General features: G+C 35.2%; 1 protein-coding gene across 4 annotated transcripts in view; it reads left to right on the top strand.

The window, feature by feature from the left end:
- DMD (dystrophin) overlaps positions 1-21388 on the top strand; it is a gene marked incomplete at both ends in the record, with an annotated part of 2101015 nt that overhangs the window by 1414281 nt on the left and 665346 nt on the right. For all 4 annotated transcript variants that reach the window (XM_080719244.1, XM_080719243.1, XM_080719246.1 and 1 more), the window contains one exon: positions 10061-10178. In XM_080719244.1, coding sequence (XP_080575370.1) covers positions 10061-10178 — 118 coding nt within the window. The remainder of the gene's footprint in view (positions 1-10060; positions 10179-21388) is intronic.

Here is a 21388-nt window from a genome sequence, read left to right as displayed (position 1 = left end):
AGCTAGGGAGAAAATGGGCCATAGAAGGAACTTTAGACAAAGGAGGAGATACTATAGATGAGCAAATAAGGCACCCTAACTGAGGGGATGGGAGGGGGAAAGAGGGAAATTCCCTAATGCACATGATATACTTTATCAAATTTATCAATATCAATCACTAAACCAAACATGAGGGAGGGGTGGGAATTGTGTAAGTGCTAATTGGGTGATGTGTGCATGTACATCTGCACCATCTTGTACCCCATTAAGATGTATGACTATAATGCACCAACAAAATTTTTAAAAATAAATCAAAAATCAAAAAAGAATATCATCTACTTCATTGATAGCTAACTTCTAGTTCACTAAATAAGTTTCTACAAATATGAAGTTTCATTAAAAATGAAAATGTCAGCCAGGTGTGGTGGCGCTTGCTTATAATCCCAGCATTTGGGAGGCTGAGACAGGAGGATCTGGATTTGCGGCTAGCCTCAGCTACTTCGTGAGACACAGTTTCCACAAAAAATAAAAAACTAGGGCTGGAAGTGTAGCTTGCAGGTATAACGTCCCTGGGTTCCATCCCCAGTACCTCAAAAAAAAATTGTCTTTCCAAAAAAAAACAAAAGGGGAAGAATTTATTTTAAAAATTATACATAATAGTAGATTAGTTTGGCATTATAACTATTACAAAGTAGGCATCAAACTTGGTGGCTTATGATATGTTTTTAAGCTTTTAAGAATCAGGTGTGGCCAGGCATTGTGATGCATGCTTATAATCCCAGCACTAGAGAGGATGAGACAGGAGGATCCCTCAGTTTCGAAGCCAGCCTCAGCTACTTAGTGAGGCTCTCAGCAACTTAGTGAGACCCTGTTTCCAAATAAAATATAAAAAAGGTCTGGGAGTATAACCCGGAGGTAGAAAGCCTCTGGGTTCCACCCCCAGTACCACCAAACAAAACCAAACAAAACCAAAACAAAACAAAAAAACAGGGCCGGGCATGGTGGTCCATACTTGTAATCCCAGTACTTGGGAGGCTGAGACAGGAGGATCAGTAGGTTCAAAGCCAGCCTCAACTACTTAGTGAGGCTCTCAGCAACTTAGTGAGACCTTGTTTCCAAATAAAATATAAAATATGTCTGGGAATACAGCCTGGGGGTAGAAAGCCCCTGGGTTCCATCCCCAGTACCACACACACACACACACACACACACAGAAAAGAATTGGGGTGTGGTGGCACATTCCTGTAGTCCCAGTACTTGAGAAGCTGAGACAGGATGATTGCAAATTCAAGGTCAGCCTCAGCAACTTAGGCCCTCAGCAAATTAACAAGACCCTATTTCAGAAAAATAGATAGCGCTAGTGTTATATCTTGGAGATAGAATGCTACTGGGTTCAATCTCTAGTAACACACACACACACACACACACACACACACACACACATCTTTAAACTCCTAAGAATATCAACAAATAGCAAGACCACTGTACAAAGAAATAGAGAAATTTCTCAGACTATCCTGTTATCTCTTTGTTTAGTTTGAATAGCTTATCATTTCTTAAATAACTGCCACATTTTTATATTTAAAGTCATGCAAATATCTGTAACATTTTTATAATACTTCAAGACACTGCATGAAGCAGGAACATGTGTTCTGGTAACTTCCACATCTTTCCAATTATAATGATCCATTTCTCACATCACTGCTTCCCTTTTTTATTTAGTCATTTGGTCACAGCACATTTTTTATTATGGGTATCTGTTTACTATAATTCCAGGAATGGGAAAAGAACTTAGGAAGGTATCCCAGCCAGAAAGAACATGACATGCAAAGCCTTGGATTACTAAGAAACTTGCTTCTATAGCTCCACTTTTTTCAAACTTTATTGCTCTTTATCTAACCTTGTGATAAAATCCAAACCGTCTAAATAGTTAAAAAAAAAAAAAAACAATGCCGGGCGTGGTGGCACACGCTTACAATCCCAGCATTCGGAAGGCTGAGACCGAAGGATCATGGTTTGAGGACAGCCTCAGCTACTTAGTGAGGCCCTCTGCAAGTCAGTGAGACCCTGTTTCAAAATAAAGAATAAAAATTAGGGCTGGGGTTATAGCTCAGAGGTAGAATGCTCCTGGGTTCCATCCCCCGTACCACATAAATAAATAAATAAATAAATAAATAAATAAATAAATAAATAAACAAACAAACAAACATAATCACTATTAATCTCATTTTTGTGTACAATTACAATGCACCCATCAAAAGCCAATAATAATACAATTATCGTGTGCCATTTAAAAATAAATAAATAGAAAGACAGCCATAAAGTGCTTCCACTATGCCTAAGTTTGTTTCCCATTGTTTTTAAAGAGTCACAGATCCCAGCCAGCCTACTTGAGACTTTATTCCAAGGCCTGAGCTCATTCATTTTCCTTTTATAAAACCTGTCTCATACCCTATCCAAATCTTCCAAGGTCCAGCTGTATTGCCATCCCTTTCATGATCTTTCCTGAGAATCCTAATTATGTGGCCATACCCTTAGCTGATTCCTTTTAATAGTGGTTAACTTGGTACCTTTCACTTTAGTATTTTTGCAGGATACTTTCTCTGAACCACCCTCTAATTTCTTGTTCTACCCTAGGATGCTGACCCACAAGTGGCCTTGTTTGTCTATTACCAAGGTCCTTCCAATGGGAGGTACCAACAAATTAGCAGGTGAAAAGAGAGCGAGGCTCGGGATGATCAGGTCCCTTTACTGACAGCCCAAGCTCCTGTCAAGAAGTCTTCCTGTAGCTCCTTTTTACATTCCACTAACTCTACCATCTCCTTACTTTTTCAGGTCTAGAGGAAGAAAGTCTCTCCATGCCACTTTGAATGGGGCATTTGTTTATTGCAAAACCCATGTCTAATCCAATGTATAATCTTTTTCCCGAGGCCAGATTAATTTTTACTCCCAAAACATATCTTTTGTAGCTCATGATTACTCTTTTAAGAAATTTGGAATAATTCACAGGAACCCAGCAAGCAGCATTTGATTGACACCATTTAATTCATGTTCAAATATGTTCTTCCTCATCCACCATTAACCAGTGCTTTAGCCAAGATGTACAACTCTCATTCTTTACTAACCTCATAACTAAGTTCAGGATCAAATATACAATTTGTGGGGCAAAAAATAAAAATTCATGTCCTCTTATTAAGAAAATAGGCAAAAAAAACTTTGTGATAGTAAAAGCAGAGAATTAAGCCAATCATGAGGCTCTTCTAATAAAGAGCCCCATGTAAAAAATGTAGAAGTTGCGCACTCAGGAAGCCGACCATCATTCAAGGCTGCCTATCCAAGAAAATTCTCACTCAGAGTGATTGGAATATTTTTTTGTCTTAACTTTGCTTTCTTCCATAGTCTGAAAACTTGCCCAAATATTCCTTTTACTGTGGCTTCCAGCAAGCCTAGTGGTTGTTATCTATAAAGAGTTTCTGGTGTCTTACTTTAATTCCTAGGGTTCTTAAGCTACGTGTGTAGAATGAAACCCCACAATTACCATTTTAATGCATCTAAATCATTGTTTCCTCCAGTTTAACTCCTAGATCATTGAAAACAATGCCCATGCCTTAAAGGAGCAGTGGCCTCTAAATAGAAGTAATTAAAAGATACTAAAGTATATGAATGGAGTTTTAAAAGGTTTATCTCATGAGATGCATGAGACCTATGTCACTTATGTCCAATAAGTGAAAATTACAGTTCCAGATGGTACAATCATGGAATCATCATGTGAGATAGATTTGAATAATTGACAGGGGCTTAGGGTCTAAAAGAGCAAAAGTGAGCATGTTAGGGCATAAGGTTACATGTGCCATGACAGGATAAAAAGGGAAAACATGAATAGTGTTGCATCAGAGAAAATATATATGTGAAACAAAAGTAGGAGGAAGCCAGGAAAGGTAGGAGAGTCATTAGATAGGGGCACGAGTCTGACCCCAAATAAAGGAGATGGAGAGAGAGGTTGGATGGAAGTCTATGTTGTCCATTCTAAAGAAGGTTAAGCAAAATTGTTTGGGAGTCTTGGAGTCAAACTCAGCAGAGGAGTCCTGGTCTCTTAAGAAGGGCTGCGACTTAGCGTCCACACCACATGCTGGCATTGGTGAGGAGTGGTGTGTGGGAGAGAGGCGTCAGTGCAGGGCAGTGATAGATTTCCATGTAGAGCAGCTAGGGTCCTCAGTCAGTTAAGTCCCAGCCAAAAAGGGTCTTTACATTCTCATGATCACCACAGTGCTATTAGCAGTAGATACTTAAAACTGTTTCACATAATTTAGAGCAGGAAGAGCTAAGGACAACTCGAGCTGGATTCCTCCAGAAGAGCCCTAAAATTGGTTGGACATCTCTCATACACTTTCAATAGCGTTCTCTGATTCCCCTCTTATAATATTCAGCACAGTTTATTGTAATTGCTTATTTATTGTCTCTTCTCACTGTTAGTTTGTTTTCTCTTTAAGAAAGGAAATTTTTCTCCTTCATTGCTGTATCCCCTGTGCCTACTCAAAAGCTAACATTAACAGAAACACTAAAAATTATTTGCTGAAACTCTAATTGGGGGACATTATGCAAAATATCTGGCTTCTATTATTCAGAGGTAGTAATGTCATAAAGGTCAAAAAAAGAAAAACAACTATTTCAGATTACAGAAGTCTAAGAAGAACCAAACATGGTGGTGCACATCTGTAATCCCAGTAGTTGAGTTTGAGACAGGATTATCACAGGTTCGAGGCCAGCATCAGCAATTTAGTGAGGCCCTGTTTTTAGTGAGACCATGTTTCACAATAAAAAAATGAAAAGGGCTAGGCATGTTGGCCCATGCTTGTAATCCCAGTACATGAGAGATTGAGACAGGGAGATCAAAGGTTCAAAGCCAGCCTCAGAAATAGAGTAAGGTTCTCAGCAACCTTAGTGAGACTCTGTTTTTAAATAAAAATTAAGCTGGGCATATATTTTGGAGGTAGAATGCCTCTAGGATCAATCCCCAGTACAAAAAAAATCTGGGGGCTGTATCTCAGGGGTAGAACACCCCTGGGTTCAATCCCCAGTATCATTGGGAAGAGAGAGAGAGAGAGAGAGAGACAGACAGACAGACAGACAGACAGACAGACAGACAGACCTAAAGGAATGTAGCAACTAAATGCAATGCATTAACTTAGTCCAGGAAATGAAAATGTAGCTATAAAGGCCATTAATGAGATAATTGTTAGACTAAAGAGTGTGGATAGATTATGATACTAAAGTCATATTCAATTTCCTGACTTCGAACTCAAGTTGAGGTTGTATAAAAAATGACTTTACTCTTAAGAAATAAATACTGGCACTTGCAAATTATTTTCAAATGTATCATATAAAATATATGTACAAATATTATTAAACAGTGAGAAAGAGACACTAAAAAAATAACAAATGATAAGTAAAGTATCCTGAATGATTATAATTGCTCACTCGGGGTGAAGGATACATGGGAGTTTTTCTACCATTCTTGAAAATATTCCATAACTTTGAAACTGTATAAAACTAAATTTTTAAAGAAAATCTGTCTTTAATGAATAAAGAACAAAAGGATAATCACAATTAGAAAGTAAACAACTAATGGATGCTATGGTTGAATATTAAGAGAAAAACTCGGGAAGCTACGCCAAGTAGGAAAAGAGCCAAGTCAGTTTAAAATGTAAATGAGAAGTGAGGAAGTAGAGGGCAATAAATACTACTTTGGATTTGGCCAGCTTATTTGAGGAGGCAGCTGAACACAAGACTAGAAGCCAGAATGGAGGTGCTCAGTAAGGCACTTGAAAGCTAGACAGATGATTAGCATCCTCAGAGGTAAAACCCTTTCAATTACTAGAAAAGCTGCAATTTCATACCTACATGACTTAAATGTTTATTCTTTATCCATACATGAAAATGTTCTATTAACTATTTTACCTTGCCAATCTTTAATGCTATTTTTAAGGCTGTAAACAAAAGTGTTCAGTTCAACATTACTCATTGAAGCTTAATGCATATTTTTTCTGAAAACAGTTGACCATCACCATGTATCTTTGTTTTAATTGGAACTATGTGAAAAATATTGATTTTTTAAAAAATGGTTTATAGAAAATATTTTCAAATATAAAACGTTTGGCTAAAGTGTTCTCTTAATGTAGAAAAATTACTCAACTCAGCATAGAGAGTTTTCTATTTGAGTCTTATTTAAATAAGAATTCTACTTTAATGAATACCACATAAATTGTAATTTTTGTCTAAGAGCATAAAGTGACCTACTTATAGTATGTATAGTTTCACTGTTTAACTCCTTTTTTCGTAGGGTTGCTATTTATAATCACTTCCCCTAACCCAGGAGGGATTTAGTAGGATTAAAGACTTCTGATTCACTTTGTATTTGAAGATTTTTTTCCCTCCTTTTTTGCTCAGCTAGTGGAATCCATGATGAATTCTCATCTCCAAGGGGTAAGCTGTTTATAGTAAAGCTCAGTAGTTAGCTGATGATTCCTTAGAAATAGCATCGATTCCTCCTTTTTCCTGTGTTTTCTTCCAGAATGATAGAATACCTGTAGATGCAATTATCATGCTTAAGTGTTGTTAAGCATGTAATGGCTTTAGTTTCGTTCCTGGAAGTTATTTGTGTAATGTCTGAGCTCATATCAGAAATAAATAAGCACATTTAGTAGTATATTTATTAAATATTACTAAAACTGGAATGAGGAAATTAGATTTTAAAAGACCACCAAAATTCATATGAGGATGAAGACAGTATAGGACCTGTTCATTTGAAAGTAGTATCCTGTAGGAGCAGCAGACTGAGGACAGAGGACAAAATTGTTTGCAATGTTGGGACTTAAACGTGGGGCCTTATTCATGCTAGGTAAGTGCGCTTCCCTTGAACTCTATCCCCCAGCCCAGCATTTCAAAGATAGATATCTTGGAGGTGGGTAGTTTGATTATTGATTAAGGTTTCTCTCATGTCTGGAGAGCTCCATAAAATAGAGATGATTATCACTGTGTTTGAGAAGTTGTGGAATCATAAATCTAAGATGTCAAGTCAAAGAAATGATCAAATAAATAGGATACAATGAAATGGGAACTAAAGAAAAGTATATTTATTCTCGCTGTATGTGTATGTTCTGCTCATTATCGAGAAAGAGTTACTATTTTTATCCTGTCTTAATTAAAAATATCTTAAGTATAAGCTGTCTTCAAACCTTTTCCTTTGTTTCTAAGAAGGGAAGCTAAAGGCGAAAATTCCCATTTTGCTGTACAGAGAAATCATGAAGTAAAGAGCATACTAGTATCTGATAAATTTCGCAGCAAAATAAATTACCATGTTTGAGTTTGTTTTTTTAGTGCTTACATGTGTTGAGCAATGAATGTGATAAAGTGCTGCAATTTGGTTTAGAATACTTCAAAGTGCATAGTTGTATTGCAATTGTGAATCTCCTTTCATGGAGGCTGCTCCAAAGGATGTCGTTAATAATCTCCTCAGGTGCTTACATCGCATATGTCTGTCAGCAGAATTAGAGACTCACCCAACTAGAGAACAGGTTTCACAATACTCTGAAACCTATTTTGTTCATTAGAGAGGAAAATGGCTTGTTTTTAAGTCTAAATTGACATGCTTGCTAATTTCAGTAGTAAAAGCTTTTCATTGTGGTCAGGTTTAATTTAGAATCTGGGAAGTTTCCGGTTAAAGTTGATTGAGTTACTTTTGCAACATACTTCTCAAATGAACTTGGAAATCCGAAAAAAAAGAAAAAAGTTACAGCAAACCTGGAATAAAATATCTAGAAGAGAATTAACATTGAATCCAGTAAAAGTACTCCAATAAAGATAATATATGTTACGTAAAAATTTTCAAGCATTAAGCAGTTTACCATTTGGGTAGTATAACATATTCAATATATATTTTCAATACCACATCTATGGTACCTAAAAGAGCACCTAGGACTTGAAAAATATTTATTAACGTGAGTAAATAAAAAATGAATTTATATACCTTGATAGTTATGTATATTTAAAGATCTTTATTAAATTTAAGAGAGAGCTATGACTTTATGTGAGGTTTCTGGATAAGTCAGTGTAAAAAAAAATCTATTGAATGCATTCAAACATTTAAAAGTAGACAGTTCCAAAGCAATTTTTCAGCTTGCTGTGTCACAGATGACCAGAGTTTAACATTCTAACCCTGGAAAACATCTTATTTCATAAAATCTATCTGCTACTGTATACTTCCTACTTGAAAATTTGTTCAGTACTCTTCAACTTACTTATGCTACTTACTTCAATAGCTGTCTTTGGCAATTTGTTCCATATTTCAAACACACTTTTATGTAAAGAAACCATAAAAGTTAGAAACCTGAAAATTGGATTTTTCTTCTGAGCAATCACAGCTTACAAATGCAGAAAATTTGTTAAAAGTTAGCCCCTCCAATTTTTTAATACATAGAGAGAAAAATACTCCAAATAGATACATACTATTTAGGTGAGTTTTTCTATTGTTTTAATATTACCCAAAGCAATTGAGGTTAAATTGCATAGCCTATCCCCTTACCTCCTCACAACAAGAAATACTACAGAATGGTAAAAAAATAATTGGCCTTTTTATAAAAAAAATGAGAAAACCAGTTGGAGTCAAAGGGCATAGTAGATGATGGAGTTTCATAAATATTACTATCTACTGCATTTTATCTCTTTACTTTAATCATCTTCATGTAATAGTAGAAAGAGCAGCATATTTCAAACCAGACAGAACTTTCCACATGATTACCAGTATAGTTATTATAAGAGTAAATATATATCAACATCTATCACATAAGTAGTTCTAAACTAAGAGTAAATGTTAATTTTACTTTCCCTAATGGGAATGAAATTTACTCCGTTTTAGAGCCAAAATAAGGCAGACATATTATTTTTCACAAGTTTTTTGGTAAACGTCTCCGGGATTTTGGCCCTTTGTGTAGGGAGTCTAAGATTACAGAAACAATTGATGGATGTTTGAACGACAGAGGTATTTCTTAATAATTAACATAGATACCTATAAATTTATAAGTTGTTAGCTTCATTCTATTTGATGTTTTTATCCAAGGCGTTGTAAAACCAAAGTCATTTATACTAGAAAAGAATATACTAACGTCTATTCTAATGCTCTCCAAACTTGCCTAATCATAAAAGTCAATAAAGGAAATTATTAAAAACACAAATCCTCTGCACTTAACCCTACTACTAATTAATTAATCTTAAGGTAGGGCAGAGACATTTTTAATTCATATGGTCAAGCAACTTTGAAAAAGGAATGATTTAGTTCAGCTACTTCACCATTTTTCATTTTATATCTGAGGAACCTTAGGTACAAAGAAGATAAATAAGTCGTATCCCATAAATCACTTCCGTGCCTTTTCTGTTTCTGAAATACATATATACTTTAATTTTGGACACCAGACAGAAAGATTATGAATGTAAAGTAACTATCTTTCAATACATTGACATAATTCATAATTACATCTCTTATATAATGGATTAAGTGAATGTAGGTACTTTCTCTGAAATTACTCCACCTAAGCTATACAATAGTAAAACAAATCTATAATCAATATTTTTTATTAAAGACAGGTATGGTGGTGCATGCCTGTAAGCCCACTACTTGGAATACAGGATAGCAGGAAGACAGGATAGCTTGGAAGACAGGATAGCAGGATAACAGGAAGACAGGAGGATAGCAGTTTCAAGACTAGCCTCAACAACTTAATGAGAGCCTCAGCCACCTAGCAAGACCCTGTTTCAAAATAATTTTTTTAAACAGGGCTGGAGGTATAGCTCGGAGATAAAGAGCCTGTGGGTTCAACCCCCAGTAAAATACACACACACACACACCCCAAAATCATGTTTCTTGTTCAACTATTTTCTACAAACCCTTACATAATAGAGATTTATATCCAATAACATCTTATTTATAAAAGTGTTTTCTTTGGTTTACAAATTGCACTGTACTTTGTATTACATAAAAGAAATAATGCTGGAGAACCCCAATATTAAGTGCTCTTTGTTCTTTCAGACCACACTACAGGATATGGAACAGAGGCGCCCCCAGTTGGAAGAACTCATTACTGCTGCCCAGAACTTGAAAAACAAAACCAGCAATCAAGAGGCTAGAACAATCATCACTGATCGAAGTAAGTCTTTTAACAAGTATGGGAAACAGAAGGCAAGGAGCACAAAGTAAATTCAGTTAACAATTTAGTTAATATATCCCAATCATTTAAAAATATTATGATATAACTGCAAGTAATAAGTTTTACACTGGATAAGATTTTCAGTCCATAATGCTACCTTTCAGTTACTAAACCTAATTCCATCATATAGAAGAAATAGAATTTTCACCAATTTGTGGCTAATATAGTTGCAAGGCACGGCATGGCGAGCATAGACTGGCAGAACATTGGCTCCCTAGTTGTCATCTCTCCGGGCTGGCAGCCACAGAGATGTCAGTCTTTCCCTCCTATTCTTGGTTGTTAGGCTAAACAATCAGTCGCTTCCTGGCACATCTTTCATTCCTGTCGGCAGTAGCACTTGTGGATCTGGATGGCTCTCTGCTACTTTGATGGTCCCCATTGTGTAATATCAGAAGTGACTGTACCATACTGGGGTGAGTGGGAAGCTGCATAAGATCCATCTGCCTAGACATTGCACAGACCTTTCCCTCTCTACTCAGAGTGATTTGGGGTTATTGCAAGTGGTATCACTAATTGTGTATGAGGTCAAGGAGAAAGAGTGAAAAAGGGATATAGGAAATTACTCCCCATCCAATTTCTCTAGAGGCTCACATCAGAAATAAGGCCCGTTACTTCTGCTATCAGTTATCTGGGATCCCCTGTGTTTTTATCTTTCTTCCTCATGCCTTACCTTACAACTAGCACTTTGTATTGCCTTGCTTTGCCCACAATTTCCCCTCATTTTCCTTCCCACAACCATATGAATCTTTTCTAGAGCTTCCTCTAAGCATTTTTTGTTTTTATTCCTTCTTATTACATGTCTCAGGCTTTTGAAACTATATATATATATATAATCTTTTCAATTTACATTCTGTTGTATTAACCCTTCACAAAAGAAATGGAGGAAATGGCTGCCAATATGTTGGGGGAGAGGAAAACATAGCCAGAGTAAAAAGTTAGATATCTGAAAAATAGTATTAGTCACATCTGTACATATTAGGTAAATACTTAGTCATAATAGCTGCTGTTTATCGAGTATCTCATAAGTATTGGATGGTGTGTCTGTGTGTGTATGTGTGTGTGTTTTCATGTGTGAGTGAACAAGAGAAGGGAGGGAGGGAGAGAGAGAGAAAGAGAGATATCTTCACAGAATCACATGAGCCCATTTTATAGAATAGTAAACAGGTTCTAAAAACAGCTAATAAAAATGTTCATGCTTACAAAACAAGCAAGGAACAGAGCTGATAATTTACAAAAGTCTCTTTGTTTGAAAGTCTATTTCTTTCAGTATTTTGTTGCTTATCTTAATCACCCTAATAACTAGAACTAATTCTTTTTTTTTTGGTCTGCAATTTGTGTATTTTGATTCACTTCCTAAAGACAGCTCCTCATTCAATTATAGTGGTTGTTAACTAAAATGAGCTATTCTCAGTTTTGAAAATTCTTTACTGTTGCTAAAACAATGAATGTGGATGTATGTTAATATGTTAGAGTGATACTAGCCACAATAGCACATGAGCTTCCAAATCTCAATAGTTTCCTACAGTAGAAGTTTACTTTTACTCTGGCACACTCCAAAGTAAATAGCCCTCTAGGATGAAGTCATCCCAGGACCCATGCTCCTTCCATTATTTTTATCCAGAACATCATTCATATACATTTAATGAGTAGAAGAGGATTGAGTGTTACTCATAAGAGGCCTAGAAGTGCTGTACATTAATTTTGTTCATAGTCTGTGGCTGTCACATGGCCACATCTAGCAGCCAAGGAATAGAAAAAATATTATCCAGTGTTGAACCCAGGAATAAGAGAAACAGACTTGTTAAGAAATTAGTCAATCACTTCCACAGCTAATTTGGACTAGGAAGAATACATTTATTTTCTTTGGGTATATGTAAGTCATAGGATGCCATTTTTCTATTCAGCATGGCAAGAGGAAAGTTGCCCTGAAATGTCAAACATAGATAACTGTTGAGTTGATGTATCAGACTGTTTCTCCTCAAAACTGTAATGATGAGGGTTCTCTACCAGATTACATACAACACACTAGCTCAAAAACGTGAATCTTAATGACTGATTTACTCAACAAGAAACCGGATTCCAATTATATGGGTAACTGATCTATTTTTTGTTAAAATATAAAAATTTAGTAAAGATGTTCATATAAATCTGAACATACTATATAGAGAGCCATTTTTTATCTTACTAATAAGATTAAAAAATGGCTCTCTAAGAGGAAAATGGCACTGATATATTTTAAAGTATCTGGTCAACATTGTCTAAACATTTTCCATTATTATTTGGAATCCCTTTCTTACATTGCATTGACTTTTTTCACGATATAAACTGCAGTTGCATCAACAGAGGGTAAGTATGTATTTCTCTGGTAAGATCAGTGATTTGAATAATTGTTTTCTAAGCTCTTGTCTTTTAGGAATGATATCTTTATAAATATCTGCAGCATAATGGAAAATTTCTAATCTAAATGGTCCAAAAAAGAATTTTTAAAAGAAAGTGCTGTTGAAACATATCAAGTTGTTTTTTTTATTAAAGGTCTAGGCCAGAATCTTAGTTCCAAGAATGCCTGAAGTCTTTAATGCTGGTACTAGAATAATTCTGATAAGATATTTTTATCTAAACAATGTCATTTCCATCCCTGCTGTGCTTCAATTTATCTCCCCATTTGAAATCTATGAAATGGGATGGAAATTCAATACACTTAGTTTCAGTGGTGTTCAAAACAGAATTTTTATTACTATAGATGTGGTTTTCAAGGAAAGGGCAGAAGTAAAATACTTGTTCATAAAATTGTATTTTCCCATTTGACAATTTTTTATCTTTTTTATTGCACTGTAACTTCTAGAAATACTTGAAATGGAATCTACTAAATAAAGAAAAATATTTAATATGTGTATAATACTATATTGAAACATTTTTTCCTCCTTGGTAAATCCCAGTTCATAACTTTGCACAGTTTGGGAAACCTATAGTTATTACATTCTATCAATAGAAAAGTCCAGTGAAAAAGCTGTTCTTCTCTTCTAGTAATATTCATGCTAAATCTCAAATAATTCAGTCTGTAAAATACCAACATTTTTTTGCTATGTAAAACTATTTTCATGATATCTATTATTTTGAGATAATTATATTGATTGAAATCACATTATAACCTAGGTGAGATGATAAATTTCATTCTTAATGAGTTCAAATGAGAAATTCTCCTTGATGTTTTCTGATGTTCAAATTTTCTTTTTCAGTTTTTTGGCTGTCAATGATTCCTGATTATATTCTTTTATAAAAGGTCTGGGTCATGGGACTAAAGGCAGATAAAATAAGGATTTAAATTTGCTTTTATGGAGGTATCTGGATTATGCAAAACTATTGTTCATGTCCATTAACACTACAAAGACATAATACCACAATGCCTTGCATACTAGTAAGGAGGGGATGGAAAGACAGAACTGCTTTATTTTATTACTCTGCCTATTTTACAAGTATTAGCAAATGTGAATCCTGTGACATTTGTATTTGAGAACCTTGCATCTATAGCTTTTCCCTCTATAACCCACTCTACTACCATTTTAAAGATATATAGCAATAATACATACAGGGTTTAGGGGCAGGCTGCCTGGACTTCGCTTTGTGATCTTGAACAAGGAAGTAACCTCAGTAAACTAATCGGATCTCTCTACCTCAAGGGTTGAGAGAATTAGTTGAGATAACACATGTAGAGCATTTAGATTAGAGCCATAATAAAAGCTCAATGGCTGGTGGCTCTAGTTATTTTAATTATAATCTATTTGAGTGGTTTGAAACCTTAGTGAGAAAGCATTTAATGAGTTTTTTGGTTGCTCTTTGATAACTTTACCACCAAAAAAAGAGAATTCAAATGACTAAAAAGAGAATATTGCTTTGGAAAAGTTAGAATAAGATATATAAATACAATTAGATATTTGAGAAATACTTTATTTGGGTAAGCAATTAAACTCATGTAAGTTATTTCATTTTCAATTTTCAATATCACTTTAGAGTGGATATTACTATGTCCATTTTAGAGACAGGAAACAGAATTAAAGAGAACTTATATCTATATTATTTGAACATCTCAAAAGAAAAAGGAGTTAGTCAAAAAAATAGGAATAGCATATTGACTGGAAAACTATATATTAGGGTTAAACTCAGGTTATTGTAATCTGATTACAATTATTGTTGATCTTATTTATACTTTTGACTTCTATGTATTTCCATGTCTAATTATAAGATCGTCTCTTACATGTGTTGTATATGTACAGGCTAGACAACCCCAATGATATATTAGCTTTGTTACATGGGCTTAGCCACGGTTCTCTCATCTGTCATATGGGGCTAATAGCTGTACTTAATCTGGAAGGATGATTATAAAGAATCAATTATGTGCTGTTTCTCATGTAAATACATTGCACATCATAGATTTTCATTAAATGATCTATCCTTTTATGATGAAATTAATTTGGTTCAGAGGAACTGGAGATGGGAGAATATGAAAAGTGTTTTATATGGCCCTTTTATCAACTAAGCCAAGAGAACTTCTGAAACAGAATGCCAAGTCTAAAGAAAGAGTTGTTTCTTTTGGAATCATTTTTTTCAGCTAAGGTGTTTTTCCAATCAGTCTAGTTCTTTGAGAAATTTGGTGACATCTTACAAATTTTAAGAAAAGGAATTCACATTGTATTGCTTAAAGAACTGGTATATAGGGCTGTAGAAAGGAGACAGTTCTGCTGCATGAGAATAAAAATACTCTCACGGAATTTTTGAATTAACTGACAGTTTTATAGCAGCTTTGTCAACCCATCATTCACTGCTGCAACCAAATGCATGAAACCTTTCATGGCAAAATAAAAGGGCTGTGTTTTCCTCCACATTTTTATGAAATCTCTATTGCTAATGAAATGCCAGCCAATATCTTCCTCTCAGGTATTGTCTCTTCGAGAGTTGCTTATTTTAGAAGAAGTGGAGTCAACCATGTAAATTTCCTTCTTTTGACATATAGCACCTGCTGTCAACCTGTTCTAGCTACAAGCAGCTTTCAAAATTTACATCCACCAGGATACCACTGGCAACCAAAGAGTTCAGTTCATTTCAACAAACTTTCCAGTGCTTACTTTGTGCCAGTTAATATCAGAGGTGATGGAGGGGTTACAGGCAGGAATAAGATTCAGACTTTGTCTTAAAAGACCTTACAATAAAATGTGGATATTAAGACAAGCACTTCAGTAGAACAGTATTATAGATTTTTGAGAGTTACCAAGTAGTGGGAGAATGGGTCTGAATGAAGGGTTCCTGGAATGCTTCCAAGAAGAGGTTAAATTTGATCTGGTTATGAATAAGTCTTTGAGATGCCAAAGAGAGCAGGAGAGGGAAGGTGACTTCAGGAAGGGATAATATAATACACAATTAGACCTATATTAGTAATGGTGTGGCAGATGAATTTATAGAGGTGGGAGTGTGTATTTGTGTGTGTGTTGGAAAATATGAAGTAAATGGAGTCAGTGATATGAGAAAGAAGGCAAGAGACCCCCAATTGGAACAGTGGCAGTGCAGTGAAAAGAAGGAACTGAAATTATGATATATATATAGTACAGAGAAAGTACAGGATTTTTTACATTGATTACATATATGGAATTAAGAGCTAAGACAGGCTTCCATCTAAGAGGCTGAGATTGAGGGCTTTGGAAGATGATAGTGTTATAACTCGAAAGATACAGGATAAGGGGTTGATTGTGGAACGTAAAATAATGTAAAACAGCTAAATGACCACAATATAATAATGAGATGTTAAAGAAACTTGAAAATACAAGGTGAGATGTCAGGAGCAAAGTTACTTCTAGATACCAATTTGGAAGTTACCTGGAATAGATGGTTTGCACAGATAGGGTCCCAGGTGAAAAGAAAAATGGTCCTAAGACGTAGCCTAAAAGTCACTTTACATTTTGGGAAAATAAGAAGAGGCAGCTCTAATCTTCCCAGTGCCAACTTGCAATATGGGTGCATTTAAACAAACACATTGAAGAATGAATTCATAGGTGTTACATTGATTCTTTTTCAATATTTAGTACTATACAGCCATTAAATAACAGAAGATCCTTCTGATTCTTATTATATCTTAGAATAAAATAAGAAAGTATAAATAATTTATCTGAGGTCTAAAGAATATTGTGTTTGTGAAGATAAGGTTTCTGATGCAACCCTCACTGTACCAGGCAAAGTAGACATTATCATTCGCTGTCTAATAACCCCTTCTACATTTTACTTTTGATAAGTATAAGTTACTTTACAAACATTTTTCAGAAGTAAAAATAAAGAGCCAGGCATTGTGGTATACACTTGTACTCCCAGTATTAGGGAGGGAGGCTGAAACAAGAGAATTGCAGGTTCATAGCCAGCTTCAGCTACTTATTGAGGCCCTCTGCAACTTAGTGAGACCCTGTTTCAAAGTAAAAAATAAAGATAAGACTGGGAATATATCTTGGGAGTAGAAGGCCCCTGAGTCAATCCCTAGTACCCCCCAAAAAAGAAGTAAGAATAAAGAATGAATGAACATTATTAGATATTTTAATAAGAATTTAAATACAATACACTATCTTTGTATCAAATAAATTTTGCTTTGCAAACATCATAAATAACATAGTACCCCACATCCTTTAGCAAAACAGGAAGGTTCAAGTTCTCATAGCCAAATATTATATGCTAAAGTCCTTCTTGTTGGTAACTGGATTAAAATACTGTATTTTCTTTTTGTCCTTAGAAATTTTCTGTTCATCTGATTGTGGTGGCCTATGCCTGTAACCCTAGTACTTGAGAGAGTGAAACATGGGGGACCTCAGGTTTGAGGCTAGCCTCAGCAACTTAGTGAGACCCTCACCATCTTAGGGAGACCCTTTTCAAAAAAAAATTTTAAAGGGCTGGAGGCTGGACACAGTGGCGCACACCTGTAATCCCAGTAGTCAAGAGGCTAAAACAGGAAGATTGCAGGTTCTATGCCAGCTTCTGAAACTTAGTGAGACTCTGTTCCAAAATAAAAAATAAAATAGGGCTGAGGGCATAGCTCAGATTTAGAGTATTCTCCATGCAATCCCCAGTACCACAAGAGAGAGAAGGGGAGAGGGAGAGGTTTATTCTGGCTCACAGTTTTGCAGATTTCAATCTCTGCATGTCTAACCCTGTCGCATTGGAACTCTGATATATTGAAGCCAAACAAATTATCTCATGGCCAGATCAGAAGAGGAGAGAGAGATATTGATTTTAAGGTATTGGTTGGCATGATTTCTGGGGCTGGCAAAACTTAAGCTCTGCAAGACAAACTGGCAGGATAATAACCTAGAAACTAAATTTCTTCTTTGGGGTACTTCAGTCTTTTCACACAAGATTCATTGGATTGGATGAGGCCCACCCACATCATGGAAGGTAATTTGATTTACTGAAAGTCTGCCAATTGAAACTTTGATCACATCTAGAAAACACCTTCACAGCAACATATAGACTGGTGCTTGACCACAAATCTGGGAACTCAAGCCATGTTGATGCATGTAATTAACCATCACAGTGAGGTTTATAATGCCACGTGTTTTCCTCTTTTTTTTTTTTTGGTGGTATTAAGGATGGAACCTTTCTACCTCTGGGCTCTGGGCTACACTTGCAGACCTATTTATTTATTTATTTATTTTTAAGTTTTTATTGGTGCATTATATTCTTACATCATATTGGGATAAAAAAAACTTGTGTGGACATACATGTATACATCACAGATTTAACCCCTACCCAATTCCCACCGTATTCCCTCCTTCCCTTGCTTGGCTTAGTGGTTGACTTCAATATTTGGAAACAGGGTCTCTTAAGCCAGCGAGGCTGACTTCAAACCTGCACGATCCTCCTGTTCTGCCTCCCAAGCATGGGGATTACAAGCGTGCGCCACCACGCCTGGCTTGTTTTCCTCATTTATTAATCTCATGATCCTTCTAATTTTTATTAGTATCCCATTAATGGGGTACCTAAAAATATACATTGGAAAATAGAAAATATCTTTAATATAAATATTAATGAATTTCAGAGTCATCAAAGTAATGATACCTTATGTATAAAATGTTTTACATGGAAAGAATAAATATATGTTTTTCTTTCTATAAGTTAGGTGTTAAATGAATACTTAATAGCAATCATAAAATAATTATGTTTTAATATCTCATTTTAATTCCCTTAATGTATTAATAATAAAATGTACTTGAATAGAATGTAAAATCCAAATTATCTGCCACGATCAGGGGGGACAGTACTAGGGATTGAAACCAGATAGGCTTTACCACTTAGCCACATCCCTATCCCTTTTTATTTTTTATTTTGAGACAGGGTCTTGCCTAGTTGCCCAGAATTGCCTGGAACTTGTGGTTCTCCTGCCTTAGTCTTCCAAGTAGCTGGAATTTTAGGTGTGTGCCACCTCAACCAGCTCAACCATTAATTGTTCAATTTATATGTAATAGGAAAATGTATTTTTAAAGTAATATAGATACAATCATAAAAATAAATACTGTTTTATACTACTTGCTTATGTTTTCATTATCATTATTTTTAGAAGGAAAGATTTGAGTTAACAAAAGTTCTGCTCATTTACTTCAACAACTAAACATAATGAATATCACTATTAAGTAAATAAACCAATAATGAGAATTATTTTTCTTTTCTGTATGATAGATCACATGGAAAAAAATAAATGTAAGAAAAATTCACACTCACACCAAATTAGCTGATAAGACAAGAAAAAGAAGAAAAGATTCCACAAGAGGAGATTCCAGATTTTCATAAGCTAGCACTTTTATCTTACATACTAATAGGGCATAGCAACTAAAGATTTGACTTTCTGTTATATATTGGTACCTGTAGGCATTCACAAAAATGTTTATCCTTGGTGACATCATGTGGTTTAGATAAAGTTAGACCAAAAGGTTACATATGGGCCATGGGTTGCTGCTAAAAGATGTTCTCTGCTTCCTCAGGTTGTAGAAAAGTGTAGAGATTATTATTTTGAATCTATCATTTTTTCCTATACCAAGATTTCCTCATTCATTATTTGAAATAACACAACATTCTTTGCCACTACTCTATATTTTCCTACCTTGAACAAAGCATTTATGAAATAAATAGGAGAGATTAATATACTTTGATCTTTCTGCAAGCCAATGGGAGAGCTAGGTCATTCTGTAGTAGTCTGAAAAGAGTCCACATAGTTACCTGTTGCTGCAAAGCAATCATTGCAAAACCTAGTGCCTCAAAAAAAAAGCAATAAATGTTTGTTATCTCTCATAGGTTCTGTAGATCAGTGTTTATGTGGGACAAAACATTGGTGACTTGGTTGAGTTCTTTCGTGAGGTTGCAGTCCATTTTTGATTGAATCTGTAGTTATGTAAAAGTTTAACTGGCAGGCACTGGAAGACACCTTCCTGGAGTGGCTCACTCATATTGTTTGCAAGTTGGTTCAGGCTAGTTGGTTCTTTCCTACCTAGGCTCCTCCATGGAACTTACTTAAGTGTCTTAATTACATGATTGTTGGATTCCCCCAGGACAAGTAAATCATGACCAGGGTAGAAGCTGTAGCTTCTTTGATGAGCTTGCCTTGGACTTCACACTATTACCTTTGTCGTAAATTGTCTGCAACATGACCCTGTGTTGCTTTGACTGTGTCCATCAGTTTCTTCAGCAAATGCCAATAGTGTTCTCTCTAAAGTGGAAGACTACCGGTACATGTGATTTATCCTACCTGTGCACCTTGAAAAGGATAAGAACCTGGTATCAAATATCTTTTCTGTAGTGGTTAATAAACATGTTAATAATTATTTCAGTCCATTTAACCTAGGTCTACATACAGAATATAGGTTTAGGAAAAAAATACTTTGGGTTTTGAAGGCATCGATATTACACAGCTCATAGTTGGTTTTAGTATAATGATAACATTGATTATAATAAGAACAATGACTTATATTAGTGTTACACATATGAATAACTTTCCTTCATTTCATCCTAAGGATAATATAATAACACCATCATTACTTATAAAATTAGACTTTTTGAAGTCCTGGGTCTGATCCTTAGTGGCAGTGAGCACTTTAGCAAGTCATTTAATCTCTCTGACCCTTTATTTTTCTCATCTAAAAATTAGTCTCCTATTACATTCCATACCATATTGGTATTGGAATTAAATGTAGAGACATATGACAAAGCCCTTTTCACATGGCCAGTCACTTTACAGTGTCAGTGTCTAAGTCAGTTCAGGCTGGTCATAACCACATACCATAGACTGGGTAAATTAAACAACAAAATATATTTGTCAAAGTAACAGAGTTGGAAAATACAAGGTCATGTTCTGCCAGAATCATATCCTAGTCATACCTTTCTTGGCATGTAGACATTGCCTTCTTGCTATATACTCAAATGGGCACCAGAGAGAGAAGAATAGAATCTTCTTCCTTTCATGTCATGGGATCCCAACCTCACCTAAACCTCCTTATCTCTCAAAGGCCCAACTTCCAAATACCATCATGTTGGGTTTGGTGTTTCAACAAACAAGTTTTGAAGGGGCATCTACCTTCATTCTATAACAATCAGCTATTTTTATTACTGAAAAATCTACTAGGAATTCTAGAGGTTCCACAATGATAGTACCCTAGTATAAGTGTACAAGTTTTGGGGATCTAGAAAATGGGTGCATGATGATTCACAAATGTTTCTATGTCTCTGAACAGAATTTTTAGTACTTTCTCAAGAAATTTGTTTTCACCATTAAGTGTTTTATATCTTAAATCCCAGTTTAGAAACTTGGAATATATAGGTCCTCCATCATGATTTTTTGAATGAATGCATGAATGAATGCTTGATGATAGTACTTTAATATTAAGATAAAGCAAAAATATGTATTTAGAATATTTTATTTTCAGTATTATTGTGTAGTCTGCTTTATTGCTATCTGTCTACTCCGGAGTTGCAGAAGTTTGAGAGTCCTCTATCAACTCCATAGGGTAGTGGTAGAAATAATAAATCTGACCATTAGAGTCATACTTTTAAATGGTAGCCATGGATATTTTACCCTGGAACACAGCTGGTTTTCATAAAAATATAAAACTGGCAGAGGAAAGAAAAGGCATAAG

Source organism: Muscardinus avellanarius (assembly GCF_963383645.1).
Source record: "Muscardinus avellanarius genome assembly, chromosome: X".
Taxonomy (NCBI): Eukaryota; Metazoa; Chordata; class Mammalia; order Rodentia; family Gliridae; genus Muscardinus; species Muscardinus avellanarius.
This window is presented reverse-complemented; position numbering and strand designations above follow the sequence as displayed.